This window comes from Malaclemys terrapin, chromosome 25, assembly GCF_027887155.1.
Source record: "Malaclemys terrapin pileata isolate rMalTer1 chromosome 25, rMalTer1.hap1, whole genome shotgun sequence".
Taxonomy (NCBI): domain Eukaryota; kingdom Metazoa; phylum Chordata; order Testudines; family Emydidae; genus Malaclemys; species Malaclemys terrapin.
This window is the reverse complement of record NC_071529.1, coordinates 12,890,806-12,911,561: the sequence shown is the minus strand read 5'-3', so window position 1 is coordinate 12,911,561 and position 20,756 is coordinate 12,890,806. Positions and strand designations below refer to the sequence as shown.

General features: G+C 53.1%; 1 protein-coding gene across 1 annotated transcript; it reads left to right on the top strand.

The window, feature by feature from the left end:
• Positions 1-6,954: 6,954 nt before the first annotated feature.
• Positions 6,955-18,116, top strand: ARL5C (ADP ribosylation factor like GTPase 5C). The gene is made up of 6 exons (XM_054014685.1): positions 6,955-7,060; positions 10,405-10,465; positions 11,109-11,256; positions 13,210-13,293; positions 14,002-14,153; positions 16,380-18,116. Exons 1-6 carry the CDS (start codon positions 7,015-7,017, stop codon positions 16,426-16,428), a joined length of 540 nt encoding a protein of 179 aa, XP_053870660.1. The 5' UTR covers positions 6,955-7,014; the 3' UTR covers positions 16,429-18,116.
• The last annotated feature ends 2,640 nt before the right edge of the window (positions 18,117-20,756 follow it).

Below are 20,756 nucleotides of genomic sequence, written 5' to 3'. Positions count from 1 at the left end.
AGCTTGTAAAATCAGCTTGCAATCTTGTTACGTGAGCTCACACTGGCCCTTGGTGGTTCTGCAGGTAAGTGACTGGGAATCTGCAAATCTGGCCAGTCCTGAGCTTTTGGGGATAAGTGATCAAATGTTTTAATAGCTTTTCTTGAGCCCCACTGGTGTCATTGTTCAGGCATAGGGAATCAGGACTCCTGGGTTCTACTTCTCTCACTGGGAGGGCCCTATGAGCTAATGATGCGCATAGGGGAGTGGGACTGAGGACTCCTGGGTTCTATACCCAACCCTTCTGCGTTTGACTTTGGACCAGAGCCTCAAAGGTTCTCAAACAGCCATGAAGTGAAGATTTTGAGGCGCTGGGCCTTTGCAACCTATGTCAGGAAGCACGAGATGATACTTCCAGTGCCCGTGTGTGGATGTGTTTCACTGCCGCTTGTCTGCAGTGGCAGTGAATTTTCAAACATCCGTTTGCCCCTTTCCTCTATCCAATCAACAAATGGAAACAATACTGCACCTGCTCTGGCCTACCTATTGCCCCGAGGTTGAGAAACTTAAGGGACCATGACATAGCGGGTGAAAAATTTTACCTTCCCTTTTTTGTTCCTCTATTTAATGGCAAACACCATCCTTCCCTGTCATCCCTTTGTTAAGGAAATGGTATTGCCCAGCCAGAACACTACCGTGTGTGTGTGGGCGCATGGTTAAGTTCGTGTTTGAGACCCTGGGAGCATTGGCCAATGTGTATTCTCTCTGGGGAGGTGAGGATTAATTTAGGTTAGCGGTGTGTCACTGCCACCTGCCGGCTGTCATGGGCCACAACACTTCAAACCAGGCTACCTGCAGATTATGCGGTCCTGGGCACTTCTGGTTGCAAATGGTGTCTACGTCCTTCGCTGCTGAAATGCAGCTGCCTCTGGGGCGTGCTGTGCTGTCTGTGCTCAAGGACGTTGGAAAGAACGCCAGGGGATCTTTAAATCATTGCACGCGATCACAATCTCAGGTACACGTCTCATCTGAAAGGCGGCGCGGTGCTTCAGAGAGATGGTCAGGGCTGTTTTTCAGCCTACTTGGGCTCCTGAGGCATTCGTTAAACTTCGCTGCACTTTGAACATTGGACAGCGCGCTGGACTGGACGCAGAAGACCCGGGTTCTATCCTCAGCTCTGCCATTGGCCTGCTGAGTGACCTTGGGCAAGTCACTTCATGGCTCCATGCCTCAGTTTCCCCATCTGTAAAGTGGGCCTAATGATCCTGACCAGTGTTGGAAAGCAGTTGGAGACCTACTGCTAAAAGTGCTATTGCCATGTTGTCCTGCAACGATTGATAGGGAGCCTCATTTCACCACCACTGCCCGTGCCCCAGATTTACTATTATAAGAGTCCTGCCTCCAAAGAGCTTACTGACTAAATACCATCTCCCTGTCCAGCCCCGATTGGCTACTGAGGACCCCTTGCAGCATCCCCTGACAGCATGGGCACCTTTAAACTAGCCCGTGTGGATTAGTAATTCCTCCACAGAAATCTCGAGCGAGAGATTTTTCTCTCAAGACATCCAAGTTACTTTTGCAAGAGCCAAGAGGGGTTGGAGAAGGAGCCAAAGTTCTGGGTGCTTATTGGGGGGGGGAGGGAGGGACGACCCATGGGGTCTCCTAGATGGGAGAGGCCCAGCTTTCCAGTGTAGATAGTTCCTGGATATCACAATACTGGCTGTTGAGGAAGTACTTTAGACAGATTAGATTAAGAGACGTAAGAAATAATCTAATCTGACTTCCTGCATGAGAGGCCGGAGCATTTCACCCTGTGATTCCTACATCCGGCCCAATAGTTTATGGTACCGCTGGAGCGAGCCATCCACTCTTGATTTAAAGATTCCGTGTTATGGACCATCTACCATGACCCCATGGCCGGTTCGCCTCAATGCTAAACATTTCCACCTCGTTTCCAGCTTGAATTTGTCTTATGATTGTCCCTTCCTTCAGCAGCCAGCCAATGGATTTTACACCTTCGCCTGCTAGATTAAAGGGCCTCTACCATAAGAAATCTTCTCCCTGTGGAGGTGCTTCCGGATCATGACCAAGCAATCTCCGTTAGATGATTAGGCAGAGATTACAGAGCAGGCCCCAATGCAGCCACTTATGTCAAAAGCCTCATCTTGCTAAGAAGTGACCCTGCCCTAGCTCCTCAGAGGTGTTTAGGCACCTAACTCCCCTTGGAATCATTGGGAACAGGGCACCTAAATAGGTCTGAGGATCTCGTCCCTTTACCCTTGGTGCACAGAGGGGTGTTTCCGGACCATTACGGCGCAGAGGAAATCCGCAGCCATTACAACACCAAGTAGATGAACAATTCACCAGGTTCCTGTATTGCAACACCGCTCCGACCGCGCAAACCCCTTCCTCCCCGGGGAGTGGAGCAAATCATGTTTCTGCCTAGCCAGCGTTTTCTACGCTGTCATCAGCCTGTTCTCAGTTGTCACATGGAGGGATTTTTCTCAGTACAAGATGGACAGGTGAGGGGAATCATGGGAGCTGTAGTTTTATTGGGCTCCTTTGCTTGTTATATAGTACCATAGCTGGGCATGGCACATTAGAGATATTTAATAACCCAGGTCCAACTCAATGGATGTTAGGATCCTAAATACCTTTGTGGATCAGGCCCGTATAAAATACACTGATTGTAATGTTACAAATACCTAGATTACAAGTTAAGGTGCCCTGCTTGAATCCTGATAGGGAAAAGCCTAGAGAATGTCATAGAATACTAAGGCCTGTCTAGAGATCTTTTTTAAACTGTCCTAGAGAATTGAATAACTCTCTCCCTGCTGTGAAATGCAATCAGATGGTTCCAAAGACCATTCTCTATTCAATTCTGTAAGTCTGGGGAGCAGTTTCTTGAGAACCTAACTACATTTCTGTAGCAGCCTAAGGGGTTCCTCACTGGTACATTTGACAGAACTTTTCCATAAGGAACTTTTAACATATTTCATTGACAAAAATCTAGAAAGGTTCTGAATTCGCACTAGCAGCCTAACAGACATAGAAAAAGTGATTGGGAGAATTTGGTCCTCATTGTTTATCCTTCACAGCAGGGAAAGAGATGGAGGGTGAAATTCTGGCCCTGTTTATATGATAGTAAATGGCAAAACTCCCAGTGACTTCCATGTGGGTAGGACATCACCCAGTCAGGTTAAAGTGAAATACAGAAAAGAAAGGCTGGTTTCAAGGGCACTGTTGACTGGGCTACATTGCTGTGTTCACTTTTTCTTTTTTAATACAAAGACAGGTGTTTTCATGACATTTTAAATAAAGTGAAACAGGGATTTTCAGGGAGGAGAATGTAATTAGTTCCCTGCAATTCCAAAACCACAGTGGATTGGCAGCTTCTCCCTCTCTCTCTCTCTCTCTGTCTCCCACACCTAAGCAGAAACTGATCATTTTCCTTTTACAAACTGATTAGAAATGTTGCATCACTTTATTTTTCTCAAGCAACTGAGTGTGTGTGTAGGGAACAAGATGACGATTGGAAACTGACTAATCTTTAGTCAGTTGTTTCTCTCTAACCCAGCACTGTGTCACTGGAGTTGCCAATCCGATCAGGCACCCTGATGCTGCAGTAATGGACGCAAATACAAAACCCTTATACAAGCAGACTACGAGCAGTTTGATGGTGTGTTAATTTTTCACAGCACACAACGCTTTGATTCAGCATGTTCTTTGTGGGATATGAAGGGTCTTTGGTGGGATTTCTGAAATGGGGGAGGGAAAGGGGGGAGACAATGGGAACCCAGCCCTCAAAGTAATTTTTTAAAGAAGCTTTAGGAAGTTCTTCATTAGGAGTGAGAGACCTGGTTCCACTAGCATCACAGTCCTGATCTCCACCTCCCTCTGTTGTACAAGGCCGGTCAGAAAATGGAATAACAAAAAGTGCCAAAGTTATTTATGTTGCAATATTTTAATCAATATTGACTTTTTGTTTGTTTGTTTGTTTGCCACAGACTGTTTTTGCTAAACAAGGAAATGTCAGTAATGATCACAAAAGTTGTTGTGACAATAGTGTTGCTAGAACTGTCAATTCAAATACCACGATAAATTGAAACTTTGGATAAAGGCCAATTTTTTGTTTGCAAAAGGTTTCTTTTTTTCTTTTTTAAAGGCCTATTTCAATTAAGAACTTTTTGTGGGAAAACATTTCCGCCCAGCTCTTCAGCTAAACTTCTCTCCCCAAACTGGAGCAAATCTTTTTCTGAGTAATAAATAAATTTGGTTAAAGGGACACAGACAGTAATAATCGGAGAGTGATAATTTGGTCTGGAGAAGAAGAGCCCAGATTATGATTTTGGAGATTTAAATGCTATCCCTCTTTTTCTGACTCACTGTGTGACCTTAAACAAGTCACCTCCCCACTCCGTGTCTCCGTTTCCCCATCCATACAATGGAGATAATGCCATTTATAAACCTAGTTTACAATGCTTTGAGCACTACAGATTAAAAGCATTATAGAGTCCTGGGTACTATTTAATCATATTAGTAAAACAAATTCTTATCTGCGTAATTATGAACACTCTGGGGTCTTAAAAAACAAAGCTGGTTAAAATCTAATTTACTTTCCATACCTAAAACTGCTTCTTCCGCTTGTTGTGCGTAAGCTGATGGTACTTAACTCATGGTAAGTTTTACTTCCGGTTGTAGTCAGATTCATTTTCAGGTTGGCTATTCTTTTGCAGTAGCCTTTGGGTTATAAAAACATCTGGGGAATATTTAAATCCAAACCAAAAGCTGTTTGCATTGGAGTTTAACAACAATAATAGAAATATTTCTGTTCAGCAAAGAAATGATTTTTTAAAACCTTGTTCTTCCTAAACCTACGTTTAGGATGGTGATGGTAAAACACCATCCATAGATAAGTAGGAAACACTCTACCTTGCACCAGATGCTTAATCTCTCTGTGGTTCAGATCCCGGTTTGTAAAATGGGGCTGATGATCATTCTTTGTTTCTGCCTCCTTAGTCTGGAAGCAGTTTGGGGCAGGGACTGTCTCTCTTCTGTCTGTGCAGCGCCCTGCGCAATGGGGTGTTGATCTCAGTTCGGACAGGTGACAAACAGCCCATCTTTGTCTAATCACCACATGGCCTATGCCCACGAGCGGTGAAGAAGAAAAAGGCTATGGACGAAGTGCCAGCTCTATGCAAGGTTCTCCTCTTGCAAGGGGGGAGCGATAGCTCAGTGGTTTGAGCATTGGCCTGCTAAACCCAGGGTTGTGAGTTCAATCCTTGAGGGAGCCACTTAGGGATCTAGGGCAAAAATCTGTCTGGGGATTAGTCCTGCTTTGAGCAGGGGGTTGAACTAGATGACCTCCTGAGGTTCCTTCCAACCCTGATATTCTATGATTCTAAGCTGGGCTGGTGTTAGTTCTCCCCATTCAGAAGGAGGACATAGTTCCCTGTTAGCCCAGATGCTGTACATTTAAAGTCCACTCACCTAGGCCTACTGCTCTGCCAGTGTGAAAAGGGGATGGATGAAAGTTTTACAGTTCTGTCTGTCAGCACACTGGGTGGAGTCTGAGAAAGAGCATTTAAGGGAAGCTTGGCTCAGCTATCAGATCTTTTCACTGCTGTTAAATATTTGCCAAGAGGGAGCAGCTCTGGGTAAATCCCCCTCCGAGCTTTGTTTGCCGCCAAGGTTTCTGTTTCAGGAGCTTGGTTTGAGTGTATCTGTTGCAGTAAAGTAAGAACCAGCCTGGACCTTCACCCCCAAATCAAACATCCCTCCTTCCCGACAGGCACCGAAAGGGATTTCATTCTATTTCCATGCTGCTGCTGAAGTTTCAGGTCGAGGGGAGAAAATCCTGAAACACTGTGAGCAAAACTTTGCCAACCCACCCAGAAGCAGCATGTAGCAGCATCCTCCAGGGAGAGGCTAATCCGGAGAGATCTGCAGCCCAGATCTCTGGACATCAGAAGTTTGGATAGTCTGGATCGGATGTGGCTGAGCATCAGAAATGGGAGGGGGAGGGGGTCTTTCTTGGGGCAGAATCTTTGATGCCTCCCCCCTCCCCTTGTGGTTTGAACTAGGCTGCTGTGTTTGGGTGTATTTTTTTGCAGTATTATTTGTTTTGTGGCAGCGCCCATGAGCCCCCATCATCGACCCGGGCCCCACAGCGCTAGGCGCTGTACAATCAATCACAGAACCAAAAGAAAGCCTGTCCCTACTCCAAAGATCGAGGTATGACAAGCGACAAGAGGCGGATACCAACAGGGGGACAATGCGAGTCAGTTGGGAGTCTCTCTTTTCCAGTGTAACCAGAGATTGGCCGCAAACTCCAACTGGAGCAAGACGCCCCTCCTGGCTCAGGGGTAGTCAAAATCCGTGGGTGGGATCTTGAATTTTGGGGATGGGTCCAATCGAAAGGTCTCCCCTTTGCCACAGGGGCTGGTCGAGCATGGGGCCTGGGACCCCAGGGGACAGAGTGGGGCTGGCGTGGGCATGGGACCCCCGGGCTGGGGGTGGGAAGGGAGGGCGTGGGGCTGGCGTGGGGCTGGGACCCCCAGGCTGGGGGTGGGAAGGGAGGGTGTGGGCCTGGCGTGGGCCTGGGACCCCCGGGCTGGGGGTGAGAAGGGACGGAGTGGGGCAGGCGTGGGCCTGGGATCCCCGGGCTGGGGATGGTAAGGGAGGGTGTGGGGCTGGCGTGGGCCTGGGACCCCCGGGCTGGGGGTGGGAAGGGAGGGTGTGGGGCTGGCGTGGGCCTGGGACCCCCGGGCTGGGGGTGGGAAGGGAGGGTGTGGGGCTGGGGGTGGGAAGGGACCCCCCGGCTGGGGGGGAATGGGACTAGCTGGAATTTCCTCTTTGCCACCGACATCAATCAGCCCCCCCCCGGGACTCGGTGCGCAGCGGCCCGGTGGGAAACCCCTCCAGGGGGCGGGGCCAGGCCCGCTCGCTGACGTCACGGGCGGAGGCTATAAAGCGGGGGCGGGCGCGCGGCCCGGCCAGTAGCTGCAGGCGGCGGGTTCGCGGCGCGGCGCCGCCATGGGGCAGCTGTTCGCTAAGCTGATGAGCATCTTCGGCAGCCAAGGTAAGGGGGGGCCTCCCGGGGGGACCCCCCCGCTTCTCTTCCCCCCCCCCCCCCCGGTCCCGACTCGCGCGGCAAAGGGGGGAGCGCAGGCAGCCTGCCTGGGACCCTCCACCCCCTGGGCACCTGGGGGGCTGGGCAGGCGGGGGGGGCTGCCGGGGGACCGAGGTTGGGGGGGAAGGTGGGGGGCTGCCGGGGGATGGAGGTTGGGGGGGAAGGTGGGGGGCTGCCGGGGGACCGAGGTTGGGGGGGAAGGTGGGGGGCTGCCGGGGGACCGAGGTTGGGGGGGAAGGTGGGGGGCTGCCGGGGGACCGAGGTTGGGGGGATAGGTGGGGGGCTGCCGGGGGACCGAGGTTGGGGGGATAGGTGGGGGGCTGCCGGGGGACCGAGGTTGGGGGGATAGGTGGGGGGTTGCTGGGGGACGGAGGTTGGGGGAGTAGGTGGGGGGCTGCTGGGGGACCGAGGTTGGGGGGTTTGGTGGGGGGCTGCCGGGGGACGGAGGCTGGGAGGGTTAGGTGGGGGGCTGCTGGGGGACCGAGGTTGGGGGGGTAGGTGGGGGACGGAGGTTGGGGGAGTAGGTGGGGGGCTGCTGGGGGACCGAGGTTGGGGGGTTTGGTGGGGGGCTGCCGGGGGACGGAGGCTGGGAGGGTTAGGTGGGGGGCTGCTGGGGGACCGAGGTTGGGGTGGCTGGAGGGTGTAGATGGGTATTGCTGGGGGAGGGCAGAGGGCTGTGGAGGGGGCATAGGTGGGGGGGAAGGGGGTTGGGGGAATAGTGGGGGGCTGCTCGTGAAAGTGGCCTGGGGAAGGTGGGGGGGGCTGCTGGAGTGGTTGGGGGATGTAGATTGGGGGGCTGCTGGGAGAAGGGGCCGCGGGGGTAGGAAGCTGCAGAGGGTTGGGAGGGGGGGTTGTGGGTGAGGCAGGGGGCTGAGCTGAACAACAGATGGAAGAAGAAAGTTTCTTGCAATAAGGAGACCAGGGAAAACAAAGGAGCTGGGGGGGAGGGGGAAGCCAGTCTACGGGAGGGGGGGCTCAGCAGTTGGTCTTCATGGGAAAGGTTCCCCTCCCTCTGGGTGTCCCGTGGCTCTCTGGGGCCTGATTTGGACACTGGGGCAGAAAGGAGGAGCTGGGGCCTAAAGCTGCCTCCTGAGGGGATTTTAGACATGGGTCCCTTCACCCTGGGGGTTGTATCTGAAATCACCCCCCAGCCCCTGAAATCTGCAGGGGAGAACACTTCTCTGGGGGGCAGGGCTGGGCCTGGGCCCCAGGCCGTGGATTTGGGGCTTTGCCAGGAACAGAACAGTACCTGTGAAGGTCTCTCCCCCCACTGCCCTCCCTGCTGGAGGAGCTGGCATTTGACCCTCTTTCCCCACCCTGGCTTTATGTTGCTCCGGCTGCTCTCACTTTCTTGCCCTTCGGGCTGCCCCGTCCAGCAGCCAGGGTGGGACTGAGAACAGCCTCCCTTCCCCGAGCGCTCCAAACTCTGGCCAGCCATACTTCTGGCCTGGGCTCCCAGACAATGCCGCCGTGCAGCCCATTGTGTGGGCGTCTGGTCTGCAGAGAAAACAGCTTCTTTTGATTCTGAGCGGAGCCCAGAGGGGGAGACGGCTGCTCCATCAGTTTCCTTCCCTTCCCCTGGAGTCCTGCGCTGCATGCACGCCCTCCCCCCACAGAAATATTTTTACTCTGGCATTGATGTGCTTGCCAGGATTTTTCCTGACTGAAGCAGTTTCAGTTCAGAGCCACTGATCTTTGCAGAAGCGGTGGCTCCTCTAGATCAGTGGTTCTCAACCTGGGCCCCCCCGGGAGGGGCCGTGAGCAGGTTTCGGGGGGCTGCCCAGGGCAGAAAGCCAAAGCCCCACCACCTGGGACTGAAGCCGAAGCCTGAGCAACTTAGCTTTATGGGCTGCTGTGGCCTGGGGCCCAGGCAGTCGCCTAACGCTGACTTTTATATGCAGACAAACAGTTGTGGCACGGGTGGGCCGTGGAGTTTTTCTAGCATGATTTGACGGGGGGCTCGGAAAGAAAAAGGCTGAGAACCCCTGCTCTAAATCCTTCCCCTCTCTTGCATGCAGCAGATGGGTGCCCCTTAAATCACAGCTGTTCCCAGACTTTGCACGGTGACCCTCGCATTTCACACACTCAGCAATTCGGGTCCAAGGAGAGGTGTCCTGCCTTTCTCTCTCCCTCCCTCTCCACCGCCAGCTCCACAACTGCCACTCTCAATTCACAGGCTTGGTGACACGCTCGCCGGGTCCTCCGCTGGAGTTTATTGGGGAACTCTGCTTCAAAGGGGGTTTGCGTTGGCTGGGGGCGGACTCTTGAGAGCACCAAGGTCCGTGGGTAAAGTGAACTCTGGAATGGAGGGAGTTTGGAGGAGATGTTCCATTTGCACCAAAGCGCAGAATTCCCTTCGCTGAGTTGCAAACGGTCCCCTCTGTTTCCATCGAGCCGGGCTTATGGGCCTCTTGGTTGGGTTTCCCTTCTGCCTACTTTTAAGATCAAAATTCCTAGTGTATTTGTAAATGTCCGTCTGTCTCAGATGTGGCAGTCTATGATCCTTCTCCGGCCCCCATCACCACAGTAGCAATCATTAATGTCTTCATCCCCCAACTCCCCTGGAGGGAAGGCAGCGCTGTGGTCCCCATTCAACAGGGAACCGGGGCATAGAAGCTAAATGGCTTTTTGCAGGGGGGAGGGGTGTGTTGGCAGAGCAGGGAATTGAATCCAGATCTCCAAGTCCTAGTCTAGCCTCTAACCACGGGACGCACCATCCCGCCCCGTTAAACTAATTACTAGTTAACATTTATCTTGCAATAGCATCTAGATGCCCCACTGTCCTAGGTGCTGCACAGACACAGCATAAGGGAGAGTCCTTGCACCAAAGAGCTTACGGTATAAATAGACAAGACAACAGGGGAGGGAAACTGAGGCACGGAGCTGAGACATGACTGGCCCAAGGCTATGCAGCAGATCAGAGCACTGGACTGGGAACCAGCACTGCCACTATCTACTAGATCCTTGGAAACTGTCAATCTCTCTCTAGCCACAATGCTATTCCAGCTCTGCTCCCTGGGGTGATCCCAGTCCAGCGTAGACGGGGGGGCCTTGGAATCTTGCATCACTCGGCTCATGGATTTTTATGCCCCTCGTGTTTAAAATGCTGCTTAGCTCCCCCTCTCCGCTTGTCCCCGATCAGAACCAGCCTGCTCATTGAAAGCCCTCTGATTTTCCAAGTGTTGGACGGGGGGGCCAGGAAGCTGGGTTACACCCCGGGTTGACTGGATTTGATGGGTGCCTCTGCCTGACTCTGCTAGCTTCCTCCTGACCCTGCCTCTTTGGTTCTGCAGAACACAAGGTGATCATTGTTGGCCTGGACAATGCAGGGAAGACCACCATCCTCTACCAGTTGTGAGTATTCCCATCCCTTCATCTCCCATTCAGAGTCAAACCGCCAGCCAGATGGTTGAGGGGGGAGATGATGTATCCCTGCCCAAACCCCCTGCTGCAGAGCCTCCCCCAGCAGGCAGCAAATGGTCCTAGCAAACAAAGATGCCTGCATCCTATCTTCACATTCCAGAAGGCAACGGGGGTTAGACTGAAATCAGCAAGGGGGGGCAGGGTTCCACTGTTTCATTTAAACGAAGGTGGCTAAAAGCAGCATTGTTCTTCTGCATTGCGAAGTTTCAAAGCTGTATTCAGTCAATGTTCAGTTATAAACTTTTGAAAGAACCGAACGTTTTGTTCAGCATTCTGAACTTCCTCGGAGGTTCTACTGTAGACAAGACAAAGGGTGGGAGGAGGGGGAATATTACAGGTGGGAAACTGAGTCAGAGAGATGCTAAGTCAGTTGCCCAAGAGTCTGTGTCAGAGCAAGGAATTAAACCCAGGTCTCTAGGATCCCCATCCAGCGCCTTAACCACAAGGCCATCCTGGCTCCATGCTCATTTGCTTCTTGGTAAGCACCTGGCGTGCTCCATTCTAGGGGGCAAGGGAGGGTCTGGTGCTGGGTTATGCCGGGATGGCTCTGATGCCTGGCCTGTGCCTCCCACAGCCTCATGAACGAGGTGGTGCACACGTCACCCACCATCGGCAGCAACGTGGAGGAGATCATCTTGAGGAAGACCCACTTCCTGATGTGGGACATCGGGGGGCAGGAGACGCTGCGGTCCACGTGGAACACCTACTACTCCAACACGGAGGTAAGGGGCCGGGTGGGAGGAGCAGCACCATCTCGCTCCCCTCCCGGGCTAGCTGTGCTCGCCCTGTGATGCTCGCCTGGGCTTGATTTGCTTGGCAGATTGGAGAAGCTGGCGGATTTTCTTGTAGTTACAGTGGAAGGGAGAAGCTGATTGGCCACGATGGCTGCCAGTTGTGTGCGCAGATGCTCCTCAGCCCGACCCACAGCCCGCCCTGCTACTCCAGCGCTGGGACCCCGGCATGCAGCTCTGCCGATGCCCCTTCATCCTGACCCGCAGCTCCCTACTATGTCAGTGTTAGGATAGCCTCCCGCACCTCAACCAATGCAGAGCAATCCCAACCCACCTCACCCCTTCCCGTTGTATTCTTGGGGACCCCCCAGCCCTGCCAGTGCGCCTCGGTCCTGACAGGCAGCCCCCCGGCGACTCTAGTCCTTGATCCAAACACGATTCTGCTGATGCACCTGCGTACTAGTGCCCCCTCTCCTGTTATTCCAACCCTTGGGCTCCGTGTCGCTCTGCCATAACCAAGCGGTTCCATGTGCTACCCTCAGAGCAAGAGGCTAGCTGACAGCCTCCCTCGCTTTCCCTGCCATGTCACAGCCCAGTGTCCGGGATTCCCCTGCGAATCCCCTTGGGTTTGAGTTCCTAATTCCCCACGGCTCCTCTGGCAACCCCAGTTTAGCGCTTGATCCTGCATAGCAATGCTTACTCGAGCGATCACTTCCATTGACGATAATGGGGCTCCTTGGGAGTAAAGGTGGCAGGGTCGGACCCTTCCTTTGTAACTTGACGTTGAATATCGCGCCGCTCCTTTAAGGAGAATGGAGCGGGTGGCTTCGGAGAGTGAACAGATTTTTACTAGGGCAGGGCAGGAAGCAGGTGGGAATTGGGGGGGAAGGCTCCAGAGGAGGTGCCGCTTCTCTAAACAGGGTGGGGGTTTTCCCCTTTTGTCCCAGCTTGTTTGGAATGGGATTAAAATACTGTCCCGGAGGGAAGAGCGCCCTGGCAAAGATCCCCAGCTGTTTTGGCAGCGCAGAGAGAGGCAGGGATCCGAGTTCAAACACGTCCTTTGTCCTTCCTGCCTGGCCAGCATTCCTGACATAACTCGAGCTGGAATTTCTCTCCCGCTGCCGTCCGTATTTTGTTTCGCGATTCAGAACAGGTCTTGCCCGAGCAGCAAGAGCGCAAGATTCCTGTTAACTTTCCACCCACTCCAAAGCCCCGAGCCAGTCGAGTTTGGCTGTGACATTACAATGAATTATTTGTACTGGGGTAGCACCTAGGACCCCATGCGCTAGGCGCTGTATAGCCATAGAACAAATGTTGGCTTGGCCTTTAATGAATAGCTCCAGGGGGGAGTCAGTGTCTCTCCTGGTTACCATGGAAAGTTAGTCCGAGGGGAGCTCTTAATTATTTGTATTCCAGTAGGGGCTAGAGGGGCCAATTAAGATTGGGGCATCATTGTGCTAGGTGCTGTACATATACATAGTGGGACAGTCCTTGCCCCGATGAGCTGTAATGTACAGACAGGCCAATCTTGGGAGAAAGAATTATTCTCCACAGATGGGGAAACTGAGGCACAGAATGGCTGCGACTTGGCCAGGGTCACCCAGGGCATCTGCGGCAGAGGCAGGAATTGACCCCAGGTTTCCCGAGTCCCAGCCCAAGGCCACCCTTCCTGTCAAATGATTGTTTCCCTTCCTTGGGGTCGCTGGTGTTGTGCCAGTTCTCCAGTCCTCCGCAGAGCTTCCCAGGCTAGACGCAAGCTGAATTTCAGATGTCAGATAGCAGCAGGAGACCGTGTTTGTGCAGCACCTAGCGCAGCAGGGTCTGGATCCACCCGAGCTGGCTCCTGCTCCACCTGCAGCTCTTGAGCCAGGCCTCAGATGTTAGCCCAGGACCGGGGTGTTTGATCGACATCTGCTCTTTCCATCCCCCCCCCCCCCCCCCCAGTTTGTCATCCTGGTGATCGACAGCACCGACCGCGAGCGGCTGACGGTGACGAAAGAGGAGCTGTACAAGATGCTGGCCCACGAGGTATGTTAGCACCAGGGTCGCCCTTCGTGGCCACGGCCTCATGTCCAGAGTAAAGCCGCTTCAGTCTAGTGAGTTGGGGGCAGATCCCTGAGCGATGTTGCTGGGAACTTTACGACGCTCCATCCCCTTCAAGAGGGCCTGATGCATTAGCGGCAAGGTACCCAGCTGTTTCAGGCACAAGGCCCCAGCCATCTGTAGCGTAGGCGCCGACTCCGTGGGTACTCCGGGGCTGGAACACCCCCCAGCAGCGCTCCGCCTCCTCCCCAAGCACGCCGTGTGCCCACTTTTTCCCCCTGGCTCCCAGCGCTTGCCGCCACGGAACAGCTGATGGATCATAAAGCAGCTCCTCGCCTTCCTTCAGCTGCTGAGCGTCACGCGAAACAAGTTTATCGAGTCTCAGTCCAGTTCTGACTGGTGTCCCATTCAGAATGGGGTTTAAGGAGTGTTTTGGCTTATTACAGTAGCACCGGGAGGCCCCAGCTGAGATTAGGGCCCCATCGTGCCAGGCGCTTACAGCCCCTGTGCTGACGAGGTCACAATCTAAATAGCCACAGGGTGGAAGGGGAAACCGAGGAAGTGACTTGCACAGTGTCACGTAGCAGCTCAGTGGCAGAGGCGGGAACAGCACCATCGGGCTGGGGGATGTTCGCATGGGGTGGGAGCTGAATGGAGCGGGGAGAAAGTTAATGGTGGGATCTCTCTCCCCAGGACCTGCAGAACGCGGCGGTCTTGATATTTGCCAACAAGCAGGATGTAAAGAACTCCATGACTACCTCTGAGATCTCCAAGTTCCTAACCCTCAGCTCCATCAAGGACCATCCATGGCACATCCAGGGCTGCTGTGCCCTAACGGGAGAGGGGTGAGTGCATCACAGAGTAAACTAAGCGGTCCCTTTTGGTGCCTAAGTGTCCTGTGGAACTCTCTCCCACAAGACAGAAGTGAGGCAGAGCTTAATGGCATTCAGCAAAAGTTTAGGGGTACGGCTGGCTGAAAATTTTCTGTCTAAACTGTTTTTTGGTGGAGAACTGGATTTTTGCTTAAAGGATACTTGTTGTGAAAAGTGTTTGCTTTATGCCTGAAAGCCAAAATACTTGAACTTGGAAATGCTGTCCCGGTTGGAAATGCTGTCATTCAGTTGCTTCCTGTCCCCAGTCTCCTCTATGGGTCAGGTTCCCAGGCGGACTACATCTTCCATGATGCACCATGGCCACGGAATCTTATGATGCAAGAGGGGAGCCTGTGGTGCATCATGGGAAATGTAGTCTGAGCTGGAACCTTGTCGATAGAAGTGAATGAGAGCATGAGGCTTCTGAACTACAACTCCCATGAGGCACCTGGGCGGCGTTTCCAAATTGAAGTATTTTGCTATTTGAATTGCTGCTGAAAATGTACTTGTCGTGGGGAGAAACCCCAGAACCAGCTCTAGGTGGAGACATACAGATAATCAGCACATCTGCTGTCTTGTTAGGCTGGGTAGGACTATCTAAGGGCTAGAACCCTCCTGTGCCAAGCCATGAGCCACTTTCTTCCATAATTGTTTGCTGTGGGGTTCCTTGTAGCTTCCAGTTCTGACCACTGTTACGAGACGGGAGACTGAGCTAGACGGACAGCATGGCAGTTCCTGTGGGCTCCCTTCTTCCCTTGCTTGGCACGGGCGTTTGGGGGCACCTTAGCTGGGGAAGTGCTTGGCTTGTGTATACTCATGCAATGATCTACGCTGGCTCTATTGGGGGTCGCGCTGTCCTCTCCGCAGATCAGTAGCACTGAGTCTGGGAAAGAATCCAATAGAAGGTCAGGTGATTCCTGTAACTGACTAGACCTGCCAGGGCCCGGCACAGCTGGTGTTGGAGGGGAGGTTCTGGCAGCACAGAGGTAGGCAGGGTTCTCACACATACAGCCCGGGCAGATGCACATCCCAGCCCTGACTGAGGTTTAAATGTTCCAGCCACCTCTAAGTGTCTGTTGTGTGCAGCTGGCACCCTTTACCTGTGAGGCGCTGGGTGTAGTGGTTAGAGCAGGGGACTGAACTGGGATTCCAGCGATCATCTGTTGTGAGGGGAGTGGGGTCTGGTGGTTAATGTAGAGGACTGGGAGTCAGGACTCCTGGGTTCCAGTTCCATACTGGGTGCTCCCTCAGCTCTGTCCCTGAGTTAGTGTGACTGTGTGCAAGGCACTTTACCTCTGACTCAGTTTCTCCATCAGTAAAGTGGGAGCCGCTCCTAGGAGTTCATCACTTCATTTTTTCCAAACTCTCTGAACACCTCAAACAAAAGGCAAAAGCCTCGTCTCTGCCCCAGGGCGCTCAGGTAGTGCCGTGACTCACGCAGCCAGAATCCTTCCAGCACCAGCTGCGCTGGCTTCATGTGAGCAGCCTGGGAATAGATGCCAGGAGGCATGACGGGTGTTTGCTCAGTTTGCGGACGCACGCTCTGGGGGCAGGTGCGCCTGTCTGGGTCGCGTCAGGCTGAGTAGCTGGGGCTGGGTTAACCAATGACTCACTGCCCAGATGAAACTTCATCCACCTTGTCTCTAGCCCCTTGTCTCATCTCCCAGCCTGTAAAGGGGCCCTGCCTTTCTCTGTTCTCCTCAAGGCCTTTTGATAGCGGGAGGCTGACTCAGCTGTGATTGTGGGATAATCAGGGACTTCTCAGCCTCTGGGAATGGTGTCTCCCCCAAAGAGGAGCCTGCTCGTATGCACAGTCTGCTGCTGTTTGCTTTGCCGAGAGCTTTGCCAATGATAAGGACACCCTGCTACTTGCATTGTATTGAAACAGGCAGCGCCGTCTAGTGGTTAGAGCAAGAGGGGGCTGAGTTAGGATCTATGGGTTCTGCTTTCAGCTTTGGGGGAGGCAGTGCAATGTAACAGAGCTGGGAGTGGGGTTCTGCATCTGCCTTTGCGAGGGGAGTGGGATCCAGTGGTTAGAGCAGGGGGGCTGGCAGCCAGGTTTCCTGGGTTCTCTTCCCAGCTCTGAGCAACGCAGGCCAATCACATCCTTGCCTCAGTTTCCCCATTGTGTAACGCTCTGGCAGGTGGTATCAGTGCAGAGCGTGGTTATTAATGCGTGTTCTCTCCCCATTCGTGCAGCCTGCCAGCTGGCTTGGAGTGGATGAAGTCTCGAGTAGCAGCCAACTGACACATCTGGCCAGACATATGACGGAACAGTGCAAAGCTCTCAAGCATCTTATTTATTTTTTTATACATGTGAGTTTCAGCCTGGACTTTCCTTCCTAAGCAGCTGAAGCTGGGATTTTGTACGGACAGTGTATTTCCGAGCCCGGGTCAGCGTGGGAGCTGGTCCCTCCTGGATTGCATGTCCGGAAGAAATCTGGATCATATCTGCTGGGTGGTGGGTCCGTTCTGGATCGTGTCTCTGAGGGGAATCAGTTCTGGGTCATCTCTCTTCTGGATCACATCTGCAGAGAGGGAAACCAATAGGAAGAAATCTCTGCTCTAGGCCTGCACTTAAGTAAAAGCTGGAACAAAGAAGCCTGGAGCATGGAAATTTTACGCACACGCAGGCCCAGTGCAACTTCCAGCAGATTTACCAATAAGCTATGAAAGAAGAACCTCACCCTCCGGAGTCCGGTTAACAGGAAATGCCTTAGGTCTTCAGATGGGGATTGGGGTTAAACTTTGCTAGAGGGCTGGGGAGGGGGGTAATAACCTTTAAACCCCGGTGCCCCTCTGCGCTGCCCATGCTCTTCTCCAAACTCGGGTGGTGTTCGGGGTGAGGATCTGAAACCTTCGGGACACTGACATTTCCCAGGATTTGCTCTGCGATCATCCCTGGGTCGCTCAGCGACGCATCGACCAGCGCGCACTGGATGTTTCCTACCATTGGTGCTTTCCCTTGGCCCGTCCGATCGAGGCCTTGACCATCTTGTATTTTATATGTTTTAACACAAGCAGGAAAGGGCCAGCTCCGTGGCTCTGTTCCTGAGTATTTCTCTCTTCTGCCACGGCCCCGGAGCAAGGACACAGATCTGGATTCAGGCCCCTCCTCCAACACCGTTGGAGGGCAGGGATTCAGTGAGGGTGGGGAAATACGCATGGGTGGGAAGAGCTGCCCCGGGGAGCAAATTTCCCCCTTCACGACGGATCATTCCCACCTCTTCCACCAGGAGGCGCTAACGGGTCAGGCCCAGCAGGGCCAGATCCAATGCTGCTCGATCCGTGTGGGACCTGGCATCAGGACCAAATCCAAACCCTGGATCCGGACTCAGGGATGTTTGGGTCTGACCTATCCAGCCCGTGTCCCATTTCTACTGAAGATCGAGTCTCACTCCGGAGGCAGCAGGAGCTGACGGTCAGGGAGACCCGCCTGGGTTCTGCTCTTGCAGACTTGCGGGGAAAGACTTAGCTCTTCTGTACCTCAGTTTACCCTGTTGGCAAGTGCCTGCCTTTGTAGAGTGACCTGGAATCCCTGGATGTGAAGGATGCTGGATAAGCACAAAGGACTTGGGGGCGGGGTCACTGTCAGGGGTTCCACTGTTCTCCGGTGCAATGCTCTAAACTGGTGTGACCCCAAAACCCACTGGAAAGGTGCCCGTTGAATCCATTGGGCTCTGGATCAGCCCCTTAACGAATCTTCAGTTAAGTGCTTTTAACGAATTAAACTTGTCCCATGAATTTGCATTTGCACAGGCCCCCTGCCAGGCTCAGAGGAGCGGGACAGCGCGTCACAGCTTCCTGCCTTGGGCTCCGATGGGGTTTTTACCATTTCTGGGATGATCCATTTGACTCTCCAGTTCTGTATTTTTTATAAAACTCGTGTCTTGTATTTTATACCTGATTAAAGGCTCCGCTATTTAATTTTTTGCACGATCGGGGTCTTGTCTTTTATTAGCTTTTCCATCCTTGTAGATAAGGCACTGGGCTGCGATCCAGGAGATTTGGGTTTAATTCCTAGCTCTGCCGCAGACTGCCTGAGAGATCTTGGGCAAGTCAATTAGGCCCAGATCCTAAAAGGAGTTTAGGCCCCTAACTTCCTTGGATTCAATTGGAGTTAGGTGCCTAAATATCTTTGAAGATCTGGACCTCAGTTCCTCCATCTGTGAAATGGGTATAAAAAAACCTTCCTCCAACTTGATCCCTGTGTGTCTATTTGTTTTCTTTATATATTGTGCTCATCACAATGACATCGGAGCCCTTTCCAGTAGTGCATTAAGCAACATGACTAATGTCTGTCACGTGTTTTGTTCTTTCATCCGCTCCCCATGGGGGGAGAAGTGTGTGTGTGCAATGGAGTGTTTTATTTTGGAAAATGTTTATTAATAAATCTGTGCCTGTTGCTCAGTTTTTATGTTGTAGACGGGCAGGTCAAAGAAATGCACCTGGCACTTCGAGTGGAAGGTGAGGGAGTTAATTTCCTGACGGGGGAGCTCATTTCAGTCTCCCTAGCTGGCCCCTGCCTTATTGACATTTAGCTCTCTAGGGTGGGAGCCTGTCTTACTATACTTACGGGCTGTGCTCAGCACAGGGGCATTCCGATCTCAAGCGGGGTCTGTAAGCACCATTGAAACACACACATCACTGTTCCTGGTTCCAGCACAGAGCATGAGTCCAAGAGGATTATATTCCTGTTTAGTTCTAGCGTTCATTGGTAAGGCAGGAAACCCCTGACGTTTGCATGCCAAATTCTGCATTCTAGCAGAGCACCAACTCTGATGTAGTTAAGGTAGCGAAGGCCGTGTTTAAAGGACTCTTCTTTGAAAGGCACCAAAATCCACAGGCTGGCTTGGATTGCCGTAAAATTTGGTATGCCTCATGGGGGTGCAGGAGAGGATTAGTGATCCAAATTTGGGGTCAGTGGAACAAGGGGTTCCTGAGATACAGCCCCCCCCACGCCATTGCCTTCGATCAGCACCACAGAAACCCATCCCATTGCACACGTGGCCTGCTGGGTGTTGCCCCCTTTGGGACCCTGGTTGGCAGCAGCAAAGTTCAATGACAAGCTTCCAGGCCTCTGTCGGCCATTTCTAGCCCGCCCTTCCTTGCAGTCCCATCGTCTTCCACTGTCCAGCTCAGAAAGGGTTAACGAACAGGAGGGGCAGAATCTGACGCCTTAAAACGTTTTATTTAGATCGGAAGAGGTTCAAGTCGAGGATGCTGGATAACTTGTCGTCACTCGCCCTGTGGCCCTTCCTGTCGGGCGATTCCGCGGGTCAGTCACCTGATTTGTATCTTGCGGTGGGATGGTAGCCTGCCCCATGCTGGTTGTGGCCAGTTGAGTGGTGCATAGGGCAGTCCCTCTGTACAGGAGCCAGGAGATATGGGGGACAGGGCACGCAGAGCCCCTTGCGTGACGGGAGTGGGTGAGTGCTTCTTGCGCACTTTGCACTATTGCCGGTCAGGTGGCCAGCAGGACCGGTCTCTAGCCGGGCTCCTGGGGGTGTTCTCCCAGGGGCTGGGCTCACAGGCTCCGTGTTAAAGGCTGCAGGCGACACGGAGCTGATCCTTGCTGGCCTAGGAACTGAGCTGAGTCAGCAGGGCTTTGGGCGGAGCCTGCTTGTGCGGTAATTTTACCTCCCATGTGAGAGAGGAGCTGTGCGTGTGTGTCGCTGTCTCTGACCGCATGGAAACCCCATGAGCTCACAGCTGTACCTAGACCTCAGGGAGGCAGCTGGGCCTAACGACATTACAGAGAGAGACATAAACAGGAAGCGCAGGGAGGTGCTTTGTAGGGCAGGGCTCTGTGCAGCGGCAGCTGATCATAATCAGGTGTTGATCCGGCACCGCACCAGATGCAGCGCCTCCAGCCGGGCAACCCACTGCCTCTCCCTCTGGTGGATCTCAAAGCACTTGCACATTGACTGGCCAAGCCTCCCACGGGGGACTAGAGAGGGGTGATTGTTCCCACCTCGCACAGAGGTGAGTGGACTAAAGGAGCCAACACAGTTTCAGGTCTTCCTTTAAAAAAAATATTGCCTGGCTCTTCCCCCACCCCTGTTGGATTCTTGTCTTTGGGGGGGACGTCGGCATTGCTGTCTAGAGGGCTGAGCGCTGGACTCAGAGTAGGGCCTGGGCTAAGTGACTTTACCAAGGTCGCACAGAGTCACCGGGAGACCTGGGAATGGAACCCAGGCGTCCTGACTCCTAGTCACCCTACACTTAAGTACTGGATGTTATGTGACCTGGACTCGTGCACCAAGGCATGGAATATGCCGTGCTCCACATGCTGGGGAAATGACTCTGACATGAGCAATTAGTTAATTAACACAACTCAGCCACTAATAAGGGGAGGACAGATAAACAAGCACTGGTGCCATGGGAGAGGTAGAGAGCCCAGTGTCTGAGGCTGGTAGCAGCTGTCTCATATACGCAGGGCTCTGTATAGCTAGATCCACTGAACTTGTCCTGGGCTCTGCCTCTTGCCACAGATCTGTGGTCTAGAATCCCAACTTTAATATTTTTAAAAAGCATGTTCCTGACTGTGAAGAGAAGCTTCCTGATTTTAATTGC

Coding starts and splice junctions, on each gene's coding strand:
- ARL5C (XM_054014685.1), top strand. CDS start 7,015: ATGGGGCAGCTGTTCGCTAAGCTGATGAGCATCTTCGGCAGCCAAG. Junction 10,466..11,108: donor ACCACCATCCTCTACCAGTT/GTGAGTATTCCC, acceptor TGCCTCCCACAG/CCTCATGAACGAGGTGGTGC. Junction 14,154..16,379: donor TGTGCCCTAACGGGAGAGGG/GTGAGTGCATCA, acceptor CCATTCGTGCAG/CCTGCCAGCTGGCTTGGAGT.